This window comes from Mastomys coucha, unplaced genomic scaffold, assembly GCF_008632895.1.
Source record: "Mastomys coucha isolate ucsf_1 unplaced genomic scaffold, UCSF_Mcou_1 pScaffold5, whole genome shotgun sequence".
Lineage (NCBI taxonomy): Eukaryota > Metazoa > Chordata > Mammalia > Rodentia > Muridae > Mastomys > Mastomys coucha.
In genome coordinates, this window is record NW_022196911.1 from 64,688,604 (window position 1) to 64,712,765 (window position 24,162).

At 48.8% G+C, this 24,162-nt stretch overlaps 1 protein-coding gene across 2 annotated transcripts in view; it reads right to left on the reverse strand.

Moving 5' to 3' along the window:
- The window catches only part of Dnah2 (dynein axonemal heavy chain 2), a 128,622-nt gene that overhangs the window by 10,113 nt on the left and 94,347 nt on the right, over positions 1-24,162 (reverse strand). For both annotated transcript variants that reach the window (XM_031352477.1, XM_031352478.1), the window contains exons 53-75: positions 23,221-23,306; positions 22,943-23,073; positions 22,663-22,812; positions 21,851-22,018; positions 21,489-21,649; positions 21,069-21,208; positions 19,675-19,807; positions 19,452-19,591; positions 17,545-17,755; positions 17,241-17,357; positions 16,934-17,075; positions 15,716-15,885; positions 15,448-15,564; positions 6,598-6,762; positions 5,948-6,073; positions 5,719-5,867; positions 5,576-5,642; positions 5,194-5,344; positions 4,846-4,994; positions 4,567-4,700; positions 4,242-4,386; positions 3,901-4,100; positions 1,094-1,220 (exon numbers count right to left, since the gene is read on the reverse strand). In XM_031352477.1, the coding sequence (XP_031208337.1) occupies positions 1,094-1,220; positions 3,901-4,100; positions 4,242-4,386; positions 4,567-4,700; positions 4,846-4,994; positions 5,194-5,344; positions 5,576-5,642; positions 5,719-5,867; positions 5,948-6,073; positions 6,598-6,762; positions 15,448-15,564; positions 15,716-15,885; positions 16,934-17,075; positions 17,241-17,357; positions 17,545-17,755; positions 19,452-19,591; positions 19,675-19,807; positions 21,069-21,208; positions 21,489-21,649; positions 21,851-22,018; positions 22,663-22,812; positions 22,943-23,073; positions 23,221-23,306 (3,279 nt within the window). The remainder of the gene's footprint in view (positions 1-1,093; positions 1,221-3,900; positions 4,101-4,241; positions 4,387-4,566; positions 4,701-4,845; positions 4,995-5,193; positions 5,345-5,575; positions 5,643-5,718; positions 5,868-5,947; positions 6,074-6,597; positions 6,763-15,447; positions 15,565-15,715; positions 15,886-16,933; positions 17,076-17,240; positions 17,358-17,544; positions 17,756-19,451; positions 19,592-19,674; positions 19,808-21,068; positions 21,209-21,488; positions 21,650-21,850; positions 22,019-22,662; positions 22,813-22,942; positions 23,074-23,220; positions 23,307-24,162) is intronic.

Consider the following 24,162-nt stretch of genomic DNA (forward strand, 5'->3'; position numbering starts at 1 on the left):
CTGCCTCTGCCTCCCAAGTGCTGGGATTAAAGGCGTGCACCACCACCGCCTGGTGAAACACCTCATTGCAAGCCAGGCATGGTGCCTGTCATCAAACCACCCAGGTGCCAGGCTAGGCAAGAGAATGACAAGGAGTTCAAGATCAGCCTGGCTTATAAAGAGCCTTATCTTAAAAAAAAAAAAAAAATTAAGCCACGCTATACCCAATAAGACTGTAGAGTTGCTATGCTTTAATTAAAAATAAAACATGATATTTTAAGTTATCTCCTCCCCTGTCGTGTGTCTCTCTGTGTGTGTGTGTCTCTCTGTGTGTGTTTGGTGTTGGTTCTGTGTGAAGCAGAGTTCTATGAGGAGACTAATGAGGAGACTGAGACGGGAATCCAAGATGGATGCAAAGCCACTTTTACTGAGGGGATGGATGGGTGGGGGTGGCATTACATACCCACAACAGTTAAAGTTTAGGAAGCTGATGCCCTCTGCTGGATTAGTTGCAGAAATAGCTCCAAACCCACTGTTGGCAGATTCCTCCTGTCTGTCCATATACTCATGCTTTAAAACGAAAATCTGGAGTTTTTTCCCCCTTGGGTGTGTATGCACACGCATATGTGTGTGATGTGTGTGCAAGTATATGGAGGCCATAGAATGATGGTGGGTGTTTTCTTCTATTGCTCTCTTCTCATTCCCTCCAGGTCGGATCTCTTCCTGAACTGGAAGCTGGCCAACTAGGTTAGGCTAGGCTAGGTGGGTGGTAAGCTTCTGGGATCCTGTCCATCTGCCTCCATCTTTCACTGTCCTGCTGGGGTTATACGTACATGAAACTTACCTGACTTTTTTTTCTTAAGGAAGAGAGCCAAGTATACCTGGGTCTCATGTAAGAGGTGATCGGATGATCCACTTGCAGTGGGTAACAGGAGTCACATGACAACTCAGCCCCACAGCCCCAGGTGCTCCGTGTGCTCACGTCCCTAACGTGGTTTCCAGCCGATCACCCAGGAAGCCTTCGACTCTGTGCTCTAACTCTGGAGTCCACCACACACTTGCTGCCATCCTCTCGGTGATCCCCGTGCTGGGAAGTGCCCTCCCACCGACTCACCACACCCCCACGCAGAAAGAAGTTGTACTCGTCCATGTTGAGCTTGCCAGCGGTCTCCAGGATTTTGGCACACATGTGAAAACTGAATAGAAGCTTGTGGCGCTCAAAAAGGGTTCGGCAGGTATACCTGGGAGAAAAGGACCGGGAAGATGGAGGAGGTGGAGGGCTATGGGGTGACATGCCCAACACAAACACTCAGTGTGTGAAAGTCACACACAGCCTTACACAGAAGCACTGTAGCCATCATCTAACCCAAACCTCCTGGAAACAACCAAGGACTCAGGGGCCCTTGAGAGACTGAGTTTTCCCAGTGTTTATCCATAACTAGGCATTTAGTTCCATTAAAAAACAAAACACTGGCTGGGCGGTGGTGGTGCACGCCTTTAATCCCAGCACTTGGGAGGCAGAGGTGGGAGTTTTATGAGTTCGAGGCCAGCCTAGTCTGCAGAGAAACCCTGCCTTGAAAAAACAACAACAAAACCCACTGGTTATCCCCTCACTATCTTGTTTGGCACTCTGTAGCCCTGATGACACAGATAAGTAAGCTGTAGTCTAAGTCCTCCAGGAAGTCAAAGCTCAGCGGGGAGGCCGCGTGCTGACACAGGAACCCAGAGGCAGTCAAAGTGAGGACCTCAAAGTGGTGTCAAGGGAACAGAAGGCAGGGTGTCCAGATGTGTCTGATCCTGAGAGAAGGTGTCTTAAGGTGTATAGGGATTATCCAGTGACATGAGAGGAGGAACTGAATGTTACAGATAAGACTCACAGTGCAAGGAAAGCCTAGGGGGAAAGGGCATGGGGTGAGAGTTGGTAGTGCTGCTCCGGCAGCTGGTGGGAAACTGGGACAGGTGGAGGCCAGGTCACAGAGGCCTTTGGTGATCCCTCAAGATATGACAGCCACTAAAGAGTTTAAGCCAGGAGCAACAGGGTCAGATTCATGCCTGGTAGTCCGACAGGCACCAACAGCAGGAGAACAGACTAGAAGGGACATGGGGGCAGGGTGACCTACTGGGGGGTGAGGAGGATACTGTGCAATTCCTGTGAAAATGTGTACCAAGGTCCAGCCCTGGTGGGTGGGGCAGGAAGGGAGAAGGGCTCAGAAATATACATAAGTAGAACCCAGCAATTGCCTGGAGCTGGTCAATTAGAGTAACTCCAAGTTGCTGACCTGGTGGGGTGTGACTTGGGTGTGACAGGGTGTGGGTGTGACATGGGTGTAGAATGGCATGGGTGCAACATGGGTTGGTAGCTGTGCCATTCAAAGATGAGGACCCTGGTAAAAGAGGGTGGATCACAGGTTTGACCTGAACCCACCTGGACTTGAGGGGTCTGTAGAGGAGTCTAGGAAGAGAAGTTTAGACTTCTGCTGTTCAGAGTGTGATCCACAGCAGCTAAGTGAGCTTGCTGTTCAGAGTGTGATCCACAGCAGCTAAGCGAGCTTGCTTGTCAGAGTGTGATCCACAGCAGCTAAGCAAGCTTGTCAGAGTGTGATCCACAGCAGCTAAGCGAGCTTGTCAGAGTGTGATCCACAGCAGCTAAGCGAGCTTGTCAGAGTGTGATCCACAGCAGCTAAGCGAGCTTGCTGTTCAGAGTGTGATCCACAGCAGCTAAGCAAGCTTGTCAGAGTGTGATCCACAGCAGCGAAGCAAGCTTGCTGCCAAGCCTGGTTGCTTGAATTTGATCCCTGGAGCCCACAAGCGGGAAAGAGAGAATGGACTCCCATAATCTGTCCTCTGATCTTCACGAGCTTGCCGTGGCGGCATATGTGTGCTGGAGCATGTGCATGCCGCCCACCACAAATAATTAGTAAGTGAATGTAAGGGGTTTTTTTTTGTTTTGTTTTGTTTTGTTTTTTCTTTTCGAGACAGGGTTTCTCTGTGTAGCCCTGGCTGTCCTGGAACTCACTCTGTAGACCAGGCTGGCCTTGAACTCAGAAATCCACCTGCCTCTGCCCCCCAAGTGCTGGGATTAAAGGCGTGTGCCACCACTGCCTGGCTTGAATGTAAGTTTTAAAAATTAAATGTAAGATGAAGTAGATCAGGATCAACAGCTCCCTGGAAACTGATTAAAGGCGTAGAACCACAGACCCTTCCGCAGACCTCCTGAATTCCAACCTGGGGGCAGGTATGGGGTGTGTGTGTGTCTGTGCATCTACCGTGTGCAAATCTATGTGTATGTTCATGTGTGCTGGGGTAGTGGGTACGCATGTATGCACAATGAATGTGGAGAAACAAGGGGTGAGCAACTTTCCCCAATTGCTCCCCACTTTATTTTTTCGAGGCAGGATCTCTCACTGGACCTAGTAATGAGTGAGCTCATCACTTCAGCTGGACTGGCTGCCCAGAATGGTTCGGGCACCCTGCCTTACTGCCCCAGTGCTGGGATTACAGGCACACAGCACTGTACCTAGCTTTTGTTGGTTGGTTGGTTGTTATTTTTGGGAAGGGGGTGGGGCGGGCAGTGAGACAGGGTTTCTCTCTGTATAGCCTTGGCTGTCCTGGAACTCGCTCTGTAGACCAGGTTGGTCTTGAACTCATAAAGTTCCACCTGCTTCTGCCCCCCCACCCCGAGTGCTGGGATTAAAGACATGCAGCACTACCCAGCTTGTACCCAGTTTTTGATGTAGGTGCATGGGCTCTGAAGTCAAACCTGCATGCTTCCACAGCAAGGAATTTACCTACTGAGCTCTTTTCCAACCCCCAACCCCCGCAAATTTGTATTTAACACCACCACTGAAGTGGCATCATGCTACAAACAAGAGAAGTTTCAGCCAGCGGCTTGGTCTTCTGCTTGATGCATGGCCATCAGACCTGTAGACAGCATAGGTGTGGTAGTCATTCAGGTATTCAATGCGGTCCTCCAGCTTATTGCTGCGGTGGCTCTTGTCAATGCTGAGGATAAAGAGGCCGATGTAGGCATCCAGCGAGAACTGGTACATGGGGTCAATGCGGCCCATATCATTGAGCACAAAGAACAGCACTGAGGCCCGCTGGGCACACGGACGGTAAGCCTGTAGGGATCAAAAAGAGTCAGGACTACAGAGGGGCAGGCACACCTGAGAGCTCAAGAAGAAAGGGGTCTCAAGTGAGCATGATCTAAGTTGCTTCTTGGTGGCTGGTCAGGGACCGGACTGGAGGGTATAGAAGTTCACCTCTCGGGCCAAATCAATGTTGATCTCTGTGGTCTCACTGGTCTCCAGTTGCTCGGTCACCTCGGTGGCCGTTATCTTGGACGTCTGAAGGGTATTTACCAGCTGCACGTCATCTAGCAGAGAGCCCGTGGCCTCATTCAACAAGCTAGGGGGAAGCCAAGAGGCACCCGGATCAGGCACTTGGAAGACTCCACTTGGCGGAAAGGGTTCCTCTTGGGCCCCCAGGGAGCTAGCTGTGCCCCGTGTGCCGTGTAGGCTGGTTGCCTGCCCACTGGGAGCAGATATGGTAGATGGGCTTGGGTCGGGCTGGGGCTGACATTCTCACCGCAGGATCTCATCCTCTAGCTCTTTCAGCTTTCTCTTTCCCGCAGCGATGTTGATGACCAGAGAATCCTTCTGTTCCTCCAGCTCTGGTCGTTCTTTCCGAACCACAATGCCCAGCAGCTGGGCTTCCAGGCCCTGAGGAGGTCAAGACTCAGGGTCAGGGTCCCCTGCCACACTTTTAGACTTCCCAAGACCTCATCCTCCATTGCCCAGCTTTAGCTTGGCCTTTTCTGTGTTTCTTACAGACTCGCCAGCCTTCCCTGCTTCAGCCCTCATCTACCTGCTCCTTTACAGCGAAGTTGACAATGGTGGTCTTAGCCGAGGTCTCTGGGCTGTAGTGGGGATTGGAGAGCTTGGTGGTAAGGTAGAAACGGAAATTGGGATTGTATTCCACCTCCTTGTCACCAATGCGCATCAGCATCCGACCACCTGCATCAGCGGGAGGGTCAAGGATGAGAGTCTTACGTGATCCAGTAAGGCTGCCCCACTTCCCACTTACACCTAGGTCTGGGACTCCGCCTGCCCTAAAGGCTTCACTAAGGCTACTTCATGGGATGCAGCCCAAAAGAGCCCCCACTTTCTACCCTAGTGTCTCTAGGACCAGCCCAAAATAAGCCTAGGCTCTGACCAATTCGAGCTACAGATTTGTTGAGCACTGGGTTGAGTGTGGGGTCCAGATACTCCTGCACATTCTGGAGTAGCACCGGAAATCCAAACTGGATGGCGTGTTCTAGAATCCGAAGGTAATCATGCATCTGCAGGTCAATGATCTTAAGACCCTAGAGAGCAAGGGGATGGGTGGATAGATGGATGGATGGGTGAGTGGGTGGGTGGATGGATGAGAGCTATACGGAGGACCAAGGTGGACAGATAGATGGATGGATGGGTGGGTGGGTGGGTGGGTGGATGAGAGCTGCACGGAGGACCACAAGAGCCAAGGACAGGACCCTGAGAGAAGGCCAGGCTTAGGACTCTCCTGGGACAGCCCAGCCAACCGCCCAGCCTAATACCTGGTTTCCTTCCATGTTCTTAATCCACTTGAGGGCTTGGGCCTGAGGATCGATCATGAGGGCCCACCTGAAAGAGGAAACCCCCATGTGAGAAGTCAGGCTCTGCTCTTCCCCTGCCTCTCCCTCCCCTGCGTGGTGCTCACCTGTTGCCCCTGGTGACAATGATGCCATTCTCAGTGGAAAAGGAATCTGAGGGCAACCCCTGGATGTTCCAGTCCCGGACTTTGGTGGGATTGGTCAGGAAGTTATCAATGGCAAAGTGAGGTGAACAGGGAACCTGAAGCTCCCAGATCTGAAGAGAGAAGAACCCCAAAATTCAGCCAGAGCCCAGCAGCTCTGTCTCTTGCCGTGTAACCCCTGAGCCCATCTCACCTTCTTGATCCAGATTTGATTGATTATTTCATCACGGTAGTTGGTCAGGAAGGGCCCCATGTAGGACAAGAATGCAGCTGCAATCAGACAGTCACCCACCAGGTAACCCAGATCCTCCTCCAGGCCCTGGTGTACAGAGGGAGGTGTAAGTGCCTGGAGCCTCAGACCTTTGGAGATAAGCTGGAGTGTTTTGGAAGGCAGTCTCCTTTGCTCCTTTGATTCTGGTCTAGATCAAAGCTAGTCTCCCTTTTCTAAGCCCCTGCAGGCTAAGAACTCAATCATTCTGGCGTCCTGGCCCCTGACAGCAATGTGCATGCTAATTATCCACTGATAAGATCTGCCCCTTGCAGGGAGCCAGGAATTCCGTGAGATAGAGACAAGATGACCCCAGTCTGTTATCTCTCTGGAAGACAAGCTGTTAACTAGAGGTCTAGTGTGCCTTCCAGTTCCCTCCTGGAGCCCACCCTTTGTGGTCAGGATGCCTGCCATTCCCTGTACATTCTCATCAAATGTGAGAAGGGGAGGGATTTCTACTCTCCATTTCCTACAGCCATGTGCCCTTGTTTTCCCCAACAACTGTCTCTCAGTGGACACGGAGATAGACCTCTTGAGTGGCATGGGAGTGAAGCCACTGTGACGACCCTTCTCACCTGCACTGTCTCTTCCCATCGAGCCTTTTCACCAGCTAGCCCAGACACCAACATTCCTGCTCGCTCCAGCTTCAGCTCCATCTCTTCCGATTTCTTGCGAAGCTCCTCCTTCTGTGCCAGCTTCTCATCATACTGTTTCTTCAGCATCTCCAATTTCTCTGCCACCTAGGAACGATTCACCAATCGGGAGTGGAAAACACAAGGCTCAAGGGCAGGCTGTTTTAGGTCAAATCCCGACTTTGCCACTTGAAGCAGCCGGCCCTTGGGTCGATTCATCTCTTTGAGGGCCAATGAAGTTGACTTAATCCTCTGAATAGGCTCTCACACGTATACACACATGTACACGCACACGGTTATTCAAGCGCGCGCACATGCGCGCGCAAAAGTGCACACCTGGAACTCCAGCACTCCACAGGAAAGATGGGAAACAGAAACAGGAGAATCACTCAGAAGTTCAAAGGCCAGCTGCCTCATCAAGGTAGAAGAGGAGGCCTAGACGCTAGAAACATTCCATGGCCTCCGGATAGGAGCTGTGCGCATGCGCATGCTCATATCACATAGTTCGTGTTTTTGAGGCTCAGCTTCCCCGTGTATAAAATAATCCTACATATTGAAGTGTATCAGGGACTGAGGGATGCGGGTGGGGGGAGTGGCGCGGGGAGAGGAGATGAATACTATGTCAGATGAGTTTCATTTTTCTCCCTTCTTCCTCCCTCCCCTTAAAGCCCAGAACCTACGTGGTAATGATCAGACTACGCTCAAGCATAAATAGAGGACAGAGACTTCTGAAGCGTGGTAAACAACATAAGAGGCTGGGATATAAAGTAACTCGGCGGTGGAAGGCAAGGCGTGAGCCAGGCCCTGCTGTTCACTCTCGAGCACAGCAGAAAAATAAAAACAAGCCACACAGGAGAAGCTGGCAAGAGAACTCTGGTGGCAGAGCTTGCTCCCCCACCAGACTCCTGGACACTGACCTCAGCAACACCACCAGCAACTTCCACTCAGAACTGTTTTTTTGTTTTTGTTTTTTGTTTTTTGTTTTGAGACAGGGTTTCTCTGTGTAGCCCTGTGTCGCTCTGTAGACCAGGCTGGCCTCGAACTCAGAAATCCGCCTGCCTCTGCCTCCCAAGTGCTGGGATTAAAGGCGAGCCCCACCACCTCCCAGCCACTCAGAACTGTTGACAGCAGTTTTCCAGTTAATGGAGGGAAGCCAAGCAAGGTGGGGTGGCCGGTAAACCCCGCACTTGGGTGGCCCAGGCAGAATCATGGAAAGTTCATGGCCTGGGTTACCAGAGTGAGAATGGTCTCCAAAGGGGGTGTGGGTGGGAGGAGGCAAAAGCTTTCCCGTGAAGCAGTCTTTACAGGCCTCAGCTTCCATAAAGAGAGACATCAATCAAACCTCCCATGTCATGGATCTCAGCAGAGGAAACTAATTAAAAGGATATCAGGATTTCCATTAGAAGCAATGTCATGGCTGGATACCATGGTGGATGCATTTTAATACCACCTGAAGACCAACTGTACAAGGGTTAGAGAGATGGCTCTGAATTTAAGAGCACTTGTTGATGTGGAAGATGATCCAGGTTCAATTCCCAGCACCCACATGGCAACACACAATTGTCTGTAATTCCAGTTCCAGGGCATCTGATGCCATCTTCTGGCCTCTGTGGGCACCAGACACTTACTTGGTACACATACATAATGCAGGCAAAATATGTTTACACAGAAAATTTCAAAAGGATTTTTAAAAAATGCTTAAAAGACTTGATAGTACTTCCAGGTAAATAAATTTTATGTGTTTTAAAACAACCACTATAAACTTGCCTCCAAAAAATGTATGCATGCCTCTCCACACCCCCAACTATGACAAATGCTCTTGCTTAAGTTGTATCTCTTACATAATCTACTGATGGAGGCTTCCTCATTAAACTTAAATTCACAGTTTCCTAATAACTGAAACTCCAGCAAAGCTAAATCCAAGATGGCCTCCAAGACCCTCATTCCCTCAGGCACTACTGAGTTTCTACTGTGATCTTTGGCAAAACATCATTGGTGGTTTGAGAGAGCATAATTTTGTTTGGAAGCTGTATATGGCCTATGAAATGTTTGTGTTTCTTTTTATTCCTAAATGGTTCTCATTGAGAAACTTGACTTTGAACTAAGACAGCCTTTTAGCTCTTTAAAAAAATTGGTTTTTTTTCTGGCATGAATTTAATCCTAGCACTCTAGAAGCTGAGGCAGGTGGATCTCTGTGAGTTTGAGGCTAGCCTAGTCTATAGAGCAAGTTCTAGCACTGCCAGGGCTATGACATCATTTCTCCTGCCTTTTCCTCCTCCTAGAGCAGTGGTTCTCAACCTTCCTAACGCTGTGACTCTTTGATACAGTCCCTTATGTTGTGCTGGCCCCCAACCATAAAGTCATTTTGTTGCTCCTTCATAACTGTAATTTTGATAATTATAATGGGGGTCAGGTCCCACAAGCTGAGAATCACTGCTCTAAATCCTCCCATAAACTCCTCCTTGCTATAATTCAAATTCATGACCTCATTTTACAATTCATTGTCATTTACATTTATTACTCATGTATGTTTTCAGGCCTGACCATCTGATGCAGGATAACCAACTGCTGTGCCTGGCTCTCACCACCTCTGTATTCCTTAGGTTTTTGTGATTTTAGGATTTTGTGATTACTATATAGTCCTGGTTATTCTGGAGCTCACTCGTGTAGAACCCCCTGCCTCTGCCCCCCAAATACTAGAATTAAAGGTATACACCACTATACGTAGCTATGCCCTTTTCTGAAAGACACACACTAGTTTAGGAAAACTAGTTAATCTTTTTTAAAGTGTGACCATAGACTATTTATTTATTTCAATGGTGTGGTGTTGGGGGGTGATTTGGTCCTGAGAGAGGATTCCATGAATGACATTAGTACCCCCCAAAAGAGGCTCTGTCATGAATGGTGGCTCCTACTTGCAATTCTAACGCTTGAAAGGCAGCAGCAGGAGAATCCCCACAAGTTCAAGGCCAGCCTAGTCTACCTAGAGAGGTATAAGTTACTTAAGGCTGTAAAGTGAGACTACCCCAAAACAGAAACATGAGGAGGGGGCAGACAAAAGGAAGGAGGAAGGAGAGCGGAGAAGAAAGAAATGGCAGCAGCAACAGCAGCTGCTTGGCCAGCCCCGCCCAGCAAGACTCAGTGGGTAAAGGCCCTTGATGCCAAGCTTGACAACTTGAATTCAATTGCCCAAACCCAAGGCTGGAAAGGAAGGACCAACACTGCATTCTACATTCACACACACACACACACACACACACACACACACACACGTACACATGCTCACATACAAAAATGTAATTTAAAAAGGAGAAAAGGGGACTGGAGAAGTGGCTTAGCAGTTAAGAGCATTGTGCCCTCAGAGTACTCAAATTGATTCCCAGCACCCATGACACCTGCTAGGGAGCTCATAACTGTCTAGAACTCTGATTCCAGGAAAATCCACCATCCACCACCTCTGGCCTCTGGCATGCACCTGCAAAGACCCCACATAAACACAGAGCTTGTTTGCTTGTTTGTTTGTGCGGAGAAGCTCCTGCCAGGCTTCAGGGAATTACTTGAGAGGAATTACTTGTAAGAAAATGACAAGTTTGAGGACTGAGGTCTGCAGAGTGGGTTTAAGGCCAGCCTGAGCAACAGAAGGGAGAACCTATCAAAAATATTTACTTAAGGGCTAGAGGGCTGGGAACACAGCTCATTCGGATGAGTGCTTACACAGCATGCACAAAGCTTTGGGTTTGACCCCAGCAACTACAATCTCTGCATTTGGGAGTTGGAAGCAGGAGGATCAGGAGAGTTCAAGGTCATCCTTGGCTATGCAGCAAATTCAAGGCTAGCCTGGGCTAAAGGAGACTCTGCCTCAATAAAACAAAACAAAAGCAAACAAACAAAAATCAAGCAGGTGGGTCACATGGCCTGGAGGACAGACTACATCCAAGATGACCTCCGGCCAAGTACCACATAGCACAGATGGGGCATAGCACTCCTGAGATGACCCTAGATGCCCAGAGGCCCCGGGTGCCATTAAGATGAGCAAGTAAGTGGTAGAGAGATGGATGAGGAGGAGAAGCAGAAGGATGTGGGCACAAGGAAGAGAGAGAACTAGAAACCTGAGGGTAGTGAGGAACAGCCTGATGTGAGTAGCCAATGATTTCACCTGGGACCATGGTGACATCCTGGCCTGTGCTGTGACCAAGTTAAGAGTTGGATTTGTAGCTCTGCAGTAGAGGGGTACCCCCATCAAAAGCTAGGTGGATATCCCTGGTCTGGGCTGACACATAGGGCCATGCTGATGCCTGAGAACTGTGCAGCGCTGTCCCCATCCTCCCCTGGGCATCATGGGAGAGCTGGCCCCAAAGTTACATTCTTCATGCTGTGTAGTGATGCGGACAAGGAAGAGATGCCCTTGCCCCTCTCCGTCTCCAGCAGGCAGGAGACCTGATCCTAAGGTCAGAAGAGTGGGAGAGCAGGAGAGCTGACCCTGCCCCTCGGCAGCTGCAGCACTCAAGAGAGCAGGCCGTGTGCCTGACCTGGGTACCACACTAAAGCTGGTCTTCCTAGCATGGGAGCAGGTGAGCAGGCTTTGCCTCTTGCCAGATCCCACATTGGGTGAGCTAGCCAGGGAGGAGTTGCAGAGCTGGCCCTGATGGTTTGGGCTCAGGAAAACTGGCAGACTGAGCCACTCAGGTACATCCAGGCCCAGATCCAGGGCTTTGCGTTGGCCCACCCCAATATCTACTCCATCTAGGAACTGCTAGAGTTTGTGAAAGGGCCAGTCCTGTAGATCCAAAGCTGCAGGATCTCCACGACATGGGACAATAGCAGGATAGCCAAGAGGAGTCTCCATGAGGATCCAGGGTTGACCAACCTGTTGTCGTAACGAATGTTAATAAGCAAAGAAGTATGGACAAAGGGGAATACTGTGTGACACACTGTGACACACTATAGCTTTCACAATGAGATTTTTCTCTTCTTTTTCTTTTGTAAGGGAGATTGCAAGGGCAAAGGGTAGATAAAAAGGGCTGGGGAGATGAGTGGGATTGGGGTGCCTGATGTAAAATGCACAAAGAATCAATAAAAAGTTTTTAAAAGTGCCGGGCAGTAGTGGCGCACACCTTCAATCCCAGCACTTGGGAGGCAGAGGCAGGCGGATTTCTGAGTTCAAGGCCAGCCTGGTCTACAGAGTGAATTCCAGGATCGTCAGGGCTACACAGAGAAACCCTGTCTCGGAAAAAAAAAAAAAAACCAGGGCTGGCGAGATGGCTCAACGGGTAAGAGCACTGACTACTCTTCCAAAGGTCCTGAGTTCAAATCCCAGCAACCACATGGTGACTCACAACCACCCGTAATGAGATCTGATGCCCCCTTCTGGTGTGTCTGAAGACAGCTACAGTGTACTTATCTATAATAATAAATAAGTCTTTAAAAAAAATTTAAAAAGAAAAAAACAACAAAAAAAGTTTTTAAAAAAAATTTCACTTGGCTCTTAAGTTTCAGAACCTTTATCAGCAACAAGGGAAAAATGTAGGTTTCCTCCCTCTGTTTACTCTTTTTTGTTTTTGGAGATAGGACCCTCACCTTGTTTTCAGGCTTGGCTTAAATATCTGGGATCAGATGACCCCACTTCACCCCCCACTGCACACAGCTCTGCTGCTTCCTCTTACCAAGCTGTAGTTGTTGAGCATGTGTGGCTCATCCACTAGGAGTCCTAACTTAGTGAGCTCTGTTTATCCAAGGAAAGAACCATTGGCAGCTTTGTTCCTGAAGTCCCATTGTTTAAATACAAAGGAATGACTTAATGGCTTGTCCCAGGATGTGACTCATGTGGGTGAGAAACCTTTCCAAGCCGGTTGCCTCACCTGCAGCTACCACCTCTAGGAAAAGAGACAGTGAGGGAGAAGCTAGGAGAGGGTTATGACAACAGGATATAGGGATGGACGTGTGTGCACAGACAGATGCCTACGAGCCTGGATGGATGGCTCCTCTGCACAGGCAGAACCGGAAGAGGCCTTGAGGGCAAGCTGTACTTCATACAGTAAAAATCACCATGATAGGAAGAGACAGAGACCAGCTATGGACTGGGGTAGGTCTTCATATCATGGAGTCACAAACATGGTGCCTAGCCCAGCTCTATCGGCAACTAACCTATAGGTAAACAAGGACGACTCCAAACAGTATGTGTAATGTAAATATGTGTGTGTGCACACGTGCGTGCACTGCTGTGCTATCTTACTGTTCTACTTCTGTGAAGAGACATATGACTAAGGCAATTTATTGAAGAAAATGTTTAATTGGGGGCTTACTCTTACTCTTTTAGAGGGTTAATCTGTGGTCACCATGGTGAGAAGCAGACAGGCATAGCACTGGAATAGTGCTTGATCCATGGGCAATAGACAGAGTGTCAGAGGTGACAGTGAGAGCAAGAGAGAGAGACAGAGAATGGCCTAGCATGGACTTTTTTTTTTTTTTTAATTGAGATGGGAGGGGCGGGGCTGGAGAAGTGGCTCAGCGATTAAAAACACTGATTGCTCTTTTAGAAATCCCAGCAACTATGTGGTGGCTCACAAACATGTGTAATGGAATTTGATGCCCTCTCCTGGTGTGTCTGAAGACAGTTACAGTGTACTCATCATATAAATAAAATAAATAAATAAAAATCTTAAAAACAAAAAAATTGAGACAGACACAAAAAATTTCTCTGTGTAGTCCTAGCTGTCTGGAACTCACTGTATAGACCTTGAATTCAGAGATCTGCCTGCCTCTGCCTCCTAAGAGCTGAGATTGAAGGTGTGTGTGCCTTCTGCTCTGGCATGGACTTTTAAAACCTCAAAGTCTGTTGCCAGGGACACACTTCTTCCAACAAGACCACACTTCTTAATCCTTCTAATCCTTTCAAAGAGTTCCACTTCTTGCTAAGTATTCAAATATATGAACCAATGGAGCCATTCTCATTCAAGCCATCACAAGTATGTATGTATGTTTGTGTATTTGTGTATGTGTGTGTGCACGTGTGCATGCACACTGATATGAACATAGATCAGTTTTGGATGGGTGGACAAGATTTTATGGAAATTGGCTGCTAATTCATGGAGAGAAGTTAGGTGCTATAGAGCAGAAGATGGAAAAGAGTCTTTTTGTTTGTTTGTTTGTTTGTTTCTTGTTTTTTTGAGACAGGGGTTCTCTGTGTAGCCCTGGCTGTCCTGGAACACACTCTGTAGACCAGGCTGGCCTCAAACTCAGAAATCTGCCTGCCTCTGCCTCGGGAAAGAATCTTTTAAAAATTTATTCCTCTATCATTTATTATATCCCGGCTGCAGTTCCCCCCCCTCCACTCAGTCCCTGTCCCCCAACTTCTCCTATACTCCAGATTCACTCCACCTTAGCTGCCCTTCAGAAAGGGCATGCCTCCCAGGCACACCAACCATATATGGCATAATACTTGAGAACAAGAACAAGACTAGGCATCTACTCTCAAATCAAGGCTGGATGGGGTGATCCAGAGGAAGGAAAGGGTTCTAAAAGCAGGCAAGAAAGTTAGAGACACCTCTGATGCCACTGTCAGGAGTCCCACAAGAACACCAAGCTACACAACCATAACATATATGCAGAGGACCTAGGTCAGACTCATGCAGGCTCCCTGATTGTCAGTCAGTTCAGTCTCCATGAGCCCTGGTTGGTTGATTCTGTGGGCCGTTTTCTTGTGGGGAAAGGCTTTTTCTTGTGTATTCTTTTGTACCTTTTGAATTTCAAACTAATTTCAATGTGAGTATATTACTTAGGGGAAGAAGCTTTGGATTCAGAAATCTGCCTGCCTCTGCCTTCCAAGTGCTGGGATTAAAGGTATGCGCCACCATTGCCCAGCTGTATTATCTATTAAACCTATGATTTCTTTTTAAAAGTATCAAATGACAGAGAGAATTCTGAATTCTTTTGATAGTAGCACTTGACTGTTCTTTATGATTTAAGAGTCAACTGTGAGGGCTGGAGAGATGGCTCAGCAGTTAAGAGCACTGACTGCTCTTCCAGAGGTCCTGAGTTCAAAACCATCTGTAATGAGATCTGATGCCCTCTTCTGGTGTGTCTGAAGTGTGCTTATATATAATAAATAAATAAATCTTCGAGACTGGAAAGATGGCTCAGCGGGGAAGAGCACTGACTGCTCTTCCAGAGGTCCTGAGTTCAAATCTCAGCAACCACATGGTGGCTCACAACCCCTGTGATGAGATCTGACGCCCTCCTCTGGTGCATCTGAAGACAGCTACAGTGTACTTACATATAATAAATAAATACATTTAAAAAAAAAGAAAAGAAAAAGAGTCAACTGTGCACATATCTTGTAGGGAGTGGCCTGGCTTGTCTAACCTGCACAGAGTAACTAACTCCCACCTCCAGCTCCCAGAAAGCCCTAACCTGATCCCAGTACAGACGCCCTCCTGCTGTTCCAGGCCAGTAGTTGCCATCCTGACCCTATGGATCGCTCCCACTGTTACTTGAAGCCCACATGCAGTATTTACTTACAACTTATTTACAAAGGCTGTGACGGAGGTAACCAGCTCCATCAATCTCTGGAAGAACTCCCAGGCCCACAGAGATGACAGGGCCCTAGGAGCCTCTCCCACCCTATGCAGTCTCCTAAGCTTCACACAGATCAAAACAGGACATAGAGCTGGGGAGAGACAGTACCAACGCTGTAGGATGGTAGAGTCGGGCATGGAATTGGGGGTTGGGGGACATGGTAATAAAGACTCTGAGACAGAGAGGAATGGCTTCAGGAGAAACCAAGGGGAAGCTCACCTCCCGCAGCTTTTCCTGGGCCTCAGCTAGGGCTGCTTGCTTCTCTTGAAGCTGGGCCATGGCAGCATTCATTCGGATCCGCTTGGGCTCTACCACTCGATACAGACGCCCATACAGCTGTGGGAAGACAGGCAGGCATCGGGGACTCCCGTCAACCACCAACCCACTCACCCACCAACCCCCTTCCTTCCTCCCTGCACCTGCCACCCTCCCCCCAGCTTCCCCAGGCCCACCTTCTTCCTTCCCACTCACTTCTACCACCACCTACCTCCATGGCCCGCACCCACATGCAGAGGGACTTGGCAGCCAGGGAGACTCTGCCAATGATGTCAGGCTGGAAGTCAGGCTGGGCACAGTAGGCTCCGATCTTCTTCAGCACCTTATCTGAGATGTTGTCTTTATCAAAGTTGATCAGGGACTTGATGAAGTTCTGCTCCCCTGGGGTGTGACATTTTGAGGCTTCAGCCAGACAGCAGAATCCAGTTTTCCTTGCTCTGATTTACCACAGCTCCTCGTCGCTTTTCAAGTTTCCAAGGCCAAGATTATTTGACCCCTTGTAATCTGCTCCTTCCTCTGGTATCCTCTCAGCCCCCAGGACCTCCTCAGTCTCCCCAGCCTGGTCTCCTATTCCCTTAACAAACTCAATTAAATCACCCAACACAGTATTCTCACTATGTGCTTTGCACTTTCTTAGGGCTAAAAACTGCCCTTTTTTGGGGGGGGGGGGTAGGCTACATTCTTCTGTGGGAACCCAAAGCAGAGAAAGCCACAAAATAAGGATAGAGTCCAGAGGGTAGAGAGAGATGGCTCAGTCAGTAAAGTGCTTACAACACAGTATCAAGACATAACTTAAATAAAAGACAACACTTAAATAAAAAGCCAGGCATGGCATCAAGCACCTATAATCTCAGCATTGGGGAGGCAGACAGGAGAATCTCTGGAGTGCCCTGGTCAGTCACCCTAGGAGATCAGTGAACCACACATCTCAGTCAGATTCCCTGTCTCAAAAGGAAAACAGGTAAATGGGTCCTAAGGAATAACATCCAAGATTGACTCTTGGCCTTCACACCACATGCATGTATACACACACAATCACACACACACACACATACAGGCACACCCCCTACAATGTACGGTACCTGCACATACACACAGAGAGTGAGACAGATCCAGCCAAAGAGAAACAGAAACAGAGAGAAGAGTCATGTCTCATTTTCTGCTCTTGTCCCCATGGGGCACCAAGGCATTCCTGCCCTTGGCTCTTGCTATGAATTCTAATGGCTTCAGATCAATGTTCTTTTGACAGTAGTGCGAGGAGCCGGCTTCTGCTTCTGTCCTTCTAAAGAATTCTAATGCATATTTAGGTCTTCACTCCCTCCTAAGCTCTGTGCTCTCTGCAGCACTTCCAAGAAGGTCTGATGTCCTACCCTTTGATCAATAAACACTGGACAAGTGGAAGTCATTTCTCACAATGCCCTTGGCTTACCCAGCTGCCGCTTTGCTTCTGCCCATGTGGGCTCATTGCCTCGAAGAATCATGACTGCCTGCATTACAATTTCCACCTGCGCAGGGGGTCGTCCGTAGGACTTGATCTCACCTATATCCTTCTTGTTCAGAGACTCTAGGGCCTGAGCAAAGGAACTGACTCAGAGAACTCAGATAGCAACATGGGTCCTTCCTAGACACGGCCCAACTGAGGTGTCATCTTTTCCCCCAACTTCCCCAGAGACTCCTGGGGTCAAAGGCTGGCCCCATCCCCACTCCTGGCACCATGTAGTGCCAGCCTCTGGTACCCGCATGGCTTCTTCAAGGGCGGGCAATGCCTCCTCTAGATCCTTCTGGGCATTGTCAGCAAGCGCCTGGCACTTGACCTCCTCAATAGCAATCTTCTCACTGTTGGCGGTGACTGCCTAGAGATGGAAAGGAGAGAAAGGGTTCCATCTGTGTCCTGAGCAGAGGTGGAAGCCACAGGGCTGGTGAGAAGGAAATGGGAAAACCAAGGAAGAGGCGAGGGGTGGAGTAACTGATGGGCAGGAAGCCTCTTCCTGGGGACCCTAGGGACCCTGGAGGAGAGGACTGCGGGGCAGGACCAGTGACCTTCTGCTGCTCGTCGGCTTCCCGCTTCTGCTGGACAATGATGACCAGGTACTCTTCACACTGCTTCTGGAACTCAGCCACTTTTTTCTTGGCATCCTCCAGCTCCAAGGACATCACTTCGACTTTCTCCCTAGTTTCGTCAATCTTGAATAATCCAGTTCGAAGCTTATTGGCTTGATCCAGCAGCTCCTGCCGCTTTTCTCCCAGAAGCCTGCAGAGGAAGGAGGTGTCTAACATAAACTTCCTTTCTCCCACGTCTCTCTCTCTCTCTCTCTTTCTGTGGCCACTTCTTGCCCTCAAATACAGACACATAGGCTGGTCAGGTCTTTTATCATTTCCAACAAATTCCCCACAGGTCTTCTTACTACTCTGATTTATTCTCTATACCATGCTTGAAATCAGCTTGTTAAATAGCATTTTGACACATCACTTTCCTCTACCTGGGGCCCTTTCACCACCCACAGGTGCAGCAGGTGGCTGGACCATAATGGTCCAGAAAACATGAACCCATCCAAAGGGGCAAGCAAGCCCACCTTTAGTCTCTCTCCCCGGTGTTGTTACATTTCTGTTGTTTAAAGAGAAGCTAGAAATATGAACTTTTGTTTTATTTTGTTTTGTTTTGTTTTTCGAGACAGGGTTTCTCTGTGTAGCCTTGGCTGTCTTGGTACTCACTCTGTAGACCAGGCTGGCCTTGAACTCAGAAATCCGCCTGCCTCTGCCCCCCAAGTGCTGGGATTAAAGGCGTGCACCAGCACCGTCCGGCAGATTTATTTATTGTTATATGTAAGTATACTGTAGCTGTCTTCAGACACACCAGAAGGGGTTGTCAGATCTCATTACAGATAGTTGTGAGCCACCATGTGGTTGATAGGATTTGAACTCAGGACCTTCGGGACAGCAGTCAGTGTTCTTAATGGCTGAGTCATCTCTCCAGTCCATCGTCTTGATTGTATTTTGCTTTAGGTAAGGTCTCATGTAGTCTGAGCTGACCTTACCTGGCGTTGAACTAGAGCCCCCTCCTCCCCCCCTAGACTCCCCCCCACACACACACCGTGGGCCTTGAATTTCTGATCCTCCTGCTTCCACCTCCCAAGTGCTGAGATTACTACCATATGCCACCATTGTGAGGTTTATGCTGTGGTAGGAAAGCAAACCTAGCCTGTTGTGTGTGCTAAGGTTAGCCTTGTTTGCTTGTGTGGTTTTAATTAGACTGATTGATTGACTGATTGATTGATTGATTTTGAGACAGGGTCTCACCATGTAGTGATGACTGGCCTAGAATTCACTATGTAGACCAGACTGGCCTTGAATTCTCAGGGATCTCCCTGCCTCTGCCTCCTGAGAGCTGGGAACGAGGGCATGAGCCACCATTCCCAGCCCTTGTGCCCTTTTGAGATAGGGTCCTTGTATGTAGCCAGGCTATCCTTGAATTCACAATCCTCCCATATCAGCCTTCCTACTGTGGGGAGTCTATAGGCATGTGTCACCTCACCTACCCATTTCACAGGAATGGCCAGTCTAGGGGACATTAGAGGGAGAGAGGAGAGGATTACAAAGGTTACGATAAACTCCCACGTAAACTGTGGTCTGAAAACCACAGGACATGTCCAGGACATTTGGACAGATGGGGTATAGGCATCATTAAGAGTCTGGTGGACAGACAGGACCAGGGAGGGACTCTAGGGAAGGCCTCCTCAGCAGGAGTTCCTCCTCTAGTTCACTTCTGGTAATAACTAAGACCCTCTGTGCCCCTCCATGTCCCCATGCCCCCCTCCCCATTGTCCATAGCCTCCAGCCTGTCCCTTGGCCAGATCTTAGATATTTCCTGGCTATCACTTCACCAATCAACATCTTCAAAAGACACCAACACCCTACCCCCACCCCCGCCCTTCTCTTGGCTATCATACTTTTTATATCCAGACACGAGCTCCAGATAGTTTGTGGGTGTGACGTAGTTGTATCTTCGCAGTTCCAACAGCATCTTCTGGGAATACTGAGCCACTGACCAGTGCATGGTGACAAAGATTTGGGCCACTTTTCTGTGGATCTGAAGCCAATAATATAGAATGGGAGATCAGGGTGTGGAGCAGAAATGGAGGTGAGTGTGGATGTGTCAGGGGAAAGGCTCACATTCTCCTGTGTCCCCAAGTCCACTCCTATAATGTACTTCTCAGCCACCTCTAGCAAGGCCTCCCGGGGCCACTCTGAGAACCAGTTGATGGTTGTACAGTTTACTAAGGCTGGGTACTGGCGAATCCAATTCCTAGGAAGAAGTTGAGGAGAGTTAAATCTATTCACAATGCCCTTAGCTTTCTAACATATGCCCATCTGCTTTGCAGTGATCCAAGGGCCCTGTCCTCCTCTTTCTATGAGCTCCTCAGGATTTACCTCCTCAGAGATAGATAGCTCAGCATAACATTAAGAAATGGTCTCAGATCAAAAAGGCCCAGATCCACATTTTCTAGATGTTGATCTTGAGTGAGTAGTATCTAACATTCTCCAACATCAGCTCCCTCATCTCTAGACGGAGATTAACAGTATATACTAAGGTTGTTAGGAATTTGATGAGGTAATCCAAGAAGAATGCCCAGCCTGGCACTGGGACCATGGTAAATAAAATAAACTATACACCACAGATTAAAAACATAAGCACAACGGCGACTCATTTTGCCTCTCCATCTGCTCTGCCCACTTCCTACATTTATGTTGGTTAGTTTTTTTGTTTTGTTTTGTTTTCTCTTTGGTTTTTTGAGACAGGGCTTCTCTGTGTTGCCCTGGCTGTCCTGGAACTCACTCTGTAGATCAGGCTGGCCTCGAACTCCGAAATCTGCCTGCCTCTGCCTCCCAAGTGCTGGGATCAAAGGTGTGCGCCACCACTGCCTGGCTAGTTTTTTTTTTTTTTTTTTTTTAAAGACAGGCTATCACATATACAGATATTATTAGTCACCCTGGCTACTCTGGTGCTTGCTATGTAGCCTGGACTGGTTTCAGGTTTACACCAGTCCTCTTGCTTCGGCCGCCTCTGTCCTGAGGTCATAGGTGTGCACTGCCACACTTGATCTTTTCCTTCTGGCTTCCATTGTCCTGAAATTTCTAGTCATACTAAGAATGAGTAAAAAAAAAATTTTTTTTGGTGTATACATACTGTCAGTTCTACTCATCCCTTATAAAAAAATGAAAGCTTGTCATATGCTACAATATGGTTGAACCCCGAGGACATCATAGAGTGAAGTAAGTCACAAAAGGACAAATACTGTACCATTCCCATGCACAAGGCCATCAAAGACTGTCAGAGATGGAAAGCAGGAGGGTCGTTTCTGGAAGCTGGGGGAGGGGAGCTATTCTTTACTGAGAAAAGACTTTGAGTCTGGGAAAATGAAAAGGCTCTGGTGGGCTGCTCCAGGACAATGTGGGTAACACCCCTAAACTGTGGAGGGAGTCACGTGGGATGCACTAACTTCCAAAGGACACAGAAAGCCAAAAGACAAGGGGGAAGCCCGTGGGGAGAACTCAGGAAGCGTCACCTGAAGGGGTCTCCCACGGGGCTTAGGCAGAGCACAATGTGCAGGTTGTTCCGCACGCGCTCGATGAGGTATGCGAAGATGCTGTCCGAGGATTCCGAGATCTGTTCTGCCCGGGCCTGTTCTATGATTTGGTTCTGGATCTGTTCAGAAACCATACTGTATCAGAGGCCTGAAGTTCCCACAGCAGTGTCAGCCAAAAAGCAGGTTAGCCTTGCAGACTGGAGTGGGATTTACAGCAAACCCCGCCCACTGAGGCCTGGGGGCGTGGGGGGGATGACTGATGAGAAACAGGCCTTCAGCCTCCTCATAGGCACGGATCTGGAAGGTTGGGGATGCTACAGAAACAGATGTGGAATCTGTGGGACTCTGGTAGTTTGTTAGGAAAGCCAAAGAACCAACTCAGTACTGAAGGAACTGCACCTCTTCAAATTCGTCAGACTTGTAGAGATTGGGGACTTCGCCCGAGCTAAGGATGTTGTTGATGTCTTCTAGGAAGGACTCGTCAGCTATCTGGGTGTCCACGAAGAGGAAGGACGTGGCCTGGAGTTCTACCCCGGCCTGGCGATACAGGCGCTTGATATCTGCCAAACAAGTGAAGGAGGAAGGAAGAGACTTACTTCAGACTCCCCATCCTGAGCTTCTGAGCTGGAAGACCCTCCCACAGCCATAAGCACTCCCAGCACACAAAGGACATGGCCATCTCACCACCGGGCATGGCAGTAACTCAAGCAGCTTATCTTTCATTCTAAAACCACTGCCCACGTTGAGGAACCCAGCCGTACCTTCTCGGAACTCTTGTTTGCGGTAGTACTTGGTGACCTCGATCTGGAACGTGTTGTACTCGCAAATGGAAGACGCCAAGCGGGCCAGACTCTGCCGGCCACTGCCCCCAATCCCCACCAACAGCATGTTGCCTCGGGGCTGTCCGATCACACGCACGATCCTAGTGACTGGGGAGCGGGGTGAGGGTAATGCACTGGGTGAGCAAATAAATCCAAGCAATTTCCAGGCCCTAGGCTAGGGCTCAAAACTTCTGAGGCTGAATTAGAGAAATCAAGAAGTAAGAGTGGAGAGGGTGGGGGCTGGAGAGATGGCTCAGTGGTTAAGAGCACTGACTGCTCTTCCAAAGGTCCAGAGTTCAAATCCCAGCAACCACGTGGTGGCTCACAACCATCCATAATGAGATCTGATTCCCTCTTTCGGAGTGTCCAAAGACAGCTACAGTGTACTTACATATAATAAATAAATAAATCTTTTAAAACAACAACAACAACAACAAAAAGAGTGGAGAGGGTGATGCTTTTTATGGCAGTTCAGCATTTGACCTTCACCTTGTGGATAGGTGTGGTATTGCAGGCCTGTAATCCCAGGGAGAGGCAGAGGGTCACAAGTTTAAGAGCAATTCATAAGCCAGCCAGGGCTACACAGTAAGACCCTGTCTCCAAACAAAACTGAATAGATAAGTAAGCCACACTGGCGCAAGAATATGGTTGGACCTGAAAGGAAAACAACTTCTAGAACTTGATTTGGGAGTGGCCTTCGAGGGGAAACCAGGGCTGGAAAAATAGAAGGGCCAGAGGCGACCAACACTCACTGTGTTCGATGGCCTCTCTGAAGAGCACCAGCTGCATGGGCACAACAGAAGGAGACAGGTTGTACTCGTTCAGGGCCGTCTCCATGGCTGTCTTTAACACTGTCAGGTCCACCAGGTCCTCATAGACCTTGGGCTCCTTCAGGAAGTCCCCTAGGCCACAGGAGCAGGGCATCAGCAGCCCCAATGCCTGGTCCTCCCCGAGGTTCCTTATTAGCCCCATGCCCTGACCTTCTAACCTCAACCTCTTAAGGCCCAAAATGTGCCCCAGCTCCTGGCTCACCAAAGATGGGAGGGCGTTTGTTGGGACAGAGATGATGAAACGTGAGGTCAAAGAAGGTACCAAGTTTGTCGCTTAAGATGCCCAGAAAGGCTTCCATGTCTGCTGTATCAACCAGTCTGTCAGAGAAGACTCTGTCGGGAAAGAGTGGGGAGGGGCTCAGGAAGAGAACAGTCCTGGGGAAGTGAAGTCAAGCTGGAGGTGGAGGCTGGAGTTGGGAGCGAGGCTGGGGGTGGGGGGCGGGGGTGGGGCAGTCTGGCCAGGACACGCAGACATGTCACCTGAAACACTCATGAATCCAGAGTCTGGTGATGCTGGCTTTGGTATCATGGAAGTCCTTGTTGGCTCTAAGCATGCCCTGGAAGACCTGGAAAGTTGAAGCAATCATTGAAGTAGCGGGGGGGAAAAAAGATTCTTTGCAGAAGATCTGAAGGCAAGAGCAGAGTGCCCGGCATTTCAGGATAGGGGTGACTTTAAGCATGTGCTTTGCTGTGGAATCCTATTTTTATTTTCTTAAAGATTAAAAAGATTGGGCTGGAGAGATGGCTCAGTGGTTAAGAGCACTGACTGCTCTTCCGAAGGTCCTGAGTTCATATCCCAGCAACCACATGGTGGCTCACAACCATCTGTAATGAGATCTGACTCCCTCTTCTGGAGTGTCTGAAGACAGCTACAGTGTACTTACATATAATAAATAAATTAAAAAAAAAAGATTAAAAAGATTTTGTATATGTATATATATGTTTGTGTGTTGTGTGTGTGTGGGTGGGGGGGGGAGGGTGACATATGTGCAGGAGCCAACAAAGGCCAGAAAAAGGCATTGAATTCCCCAAAGCTGAAGTTACCAGTGGTTGTGAGTCACTCAGTGTAGGTGCTGGAGAGCAAATTCAAGCCTCTACAAGAGCAGAAGCACCCAAGCATGGTGGCGCATGCCTTAATCCCACCACCAGGAGCAGGAGCAAGTGTATGACTGTGCTATGTGTTTGGGGCCAGCTTGGTCTACATGGAGAGTTCCAGGACAGTTAGAGCTACACAGCAAGATTCTCTCTCAAACATAAACAAAAACAAACAAACAAAAAACTGCAAACAAACAGAAGACCAGAAAGCAATCCTAATGGATGTCTGACCCCTACATCTCCCCAGCCCCTTGCTAAGGAATTCTTCTCCTTCTCTTTCCTCTTCTTCCTCCTCTACTTTCTCTTCCTCCTTTTTTTTTTTTTTTT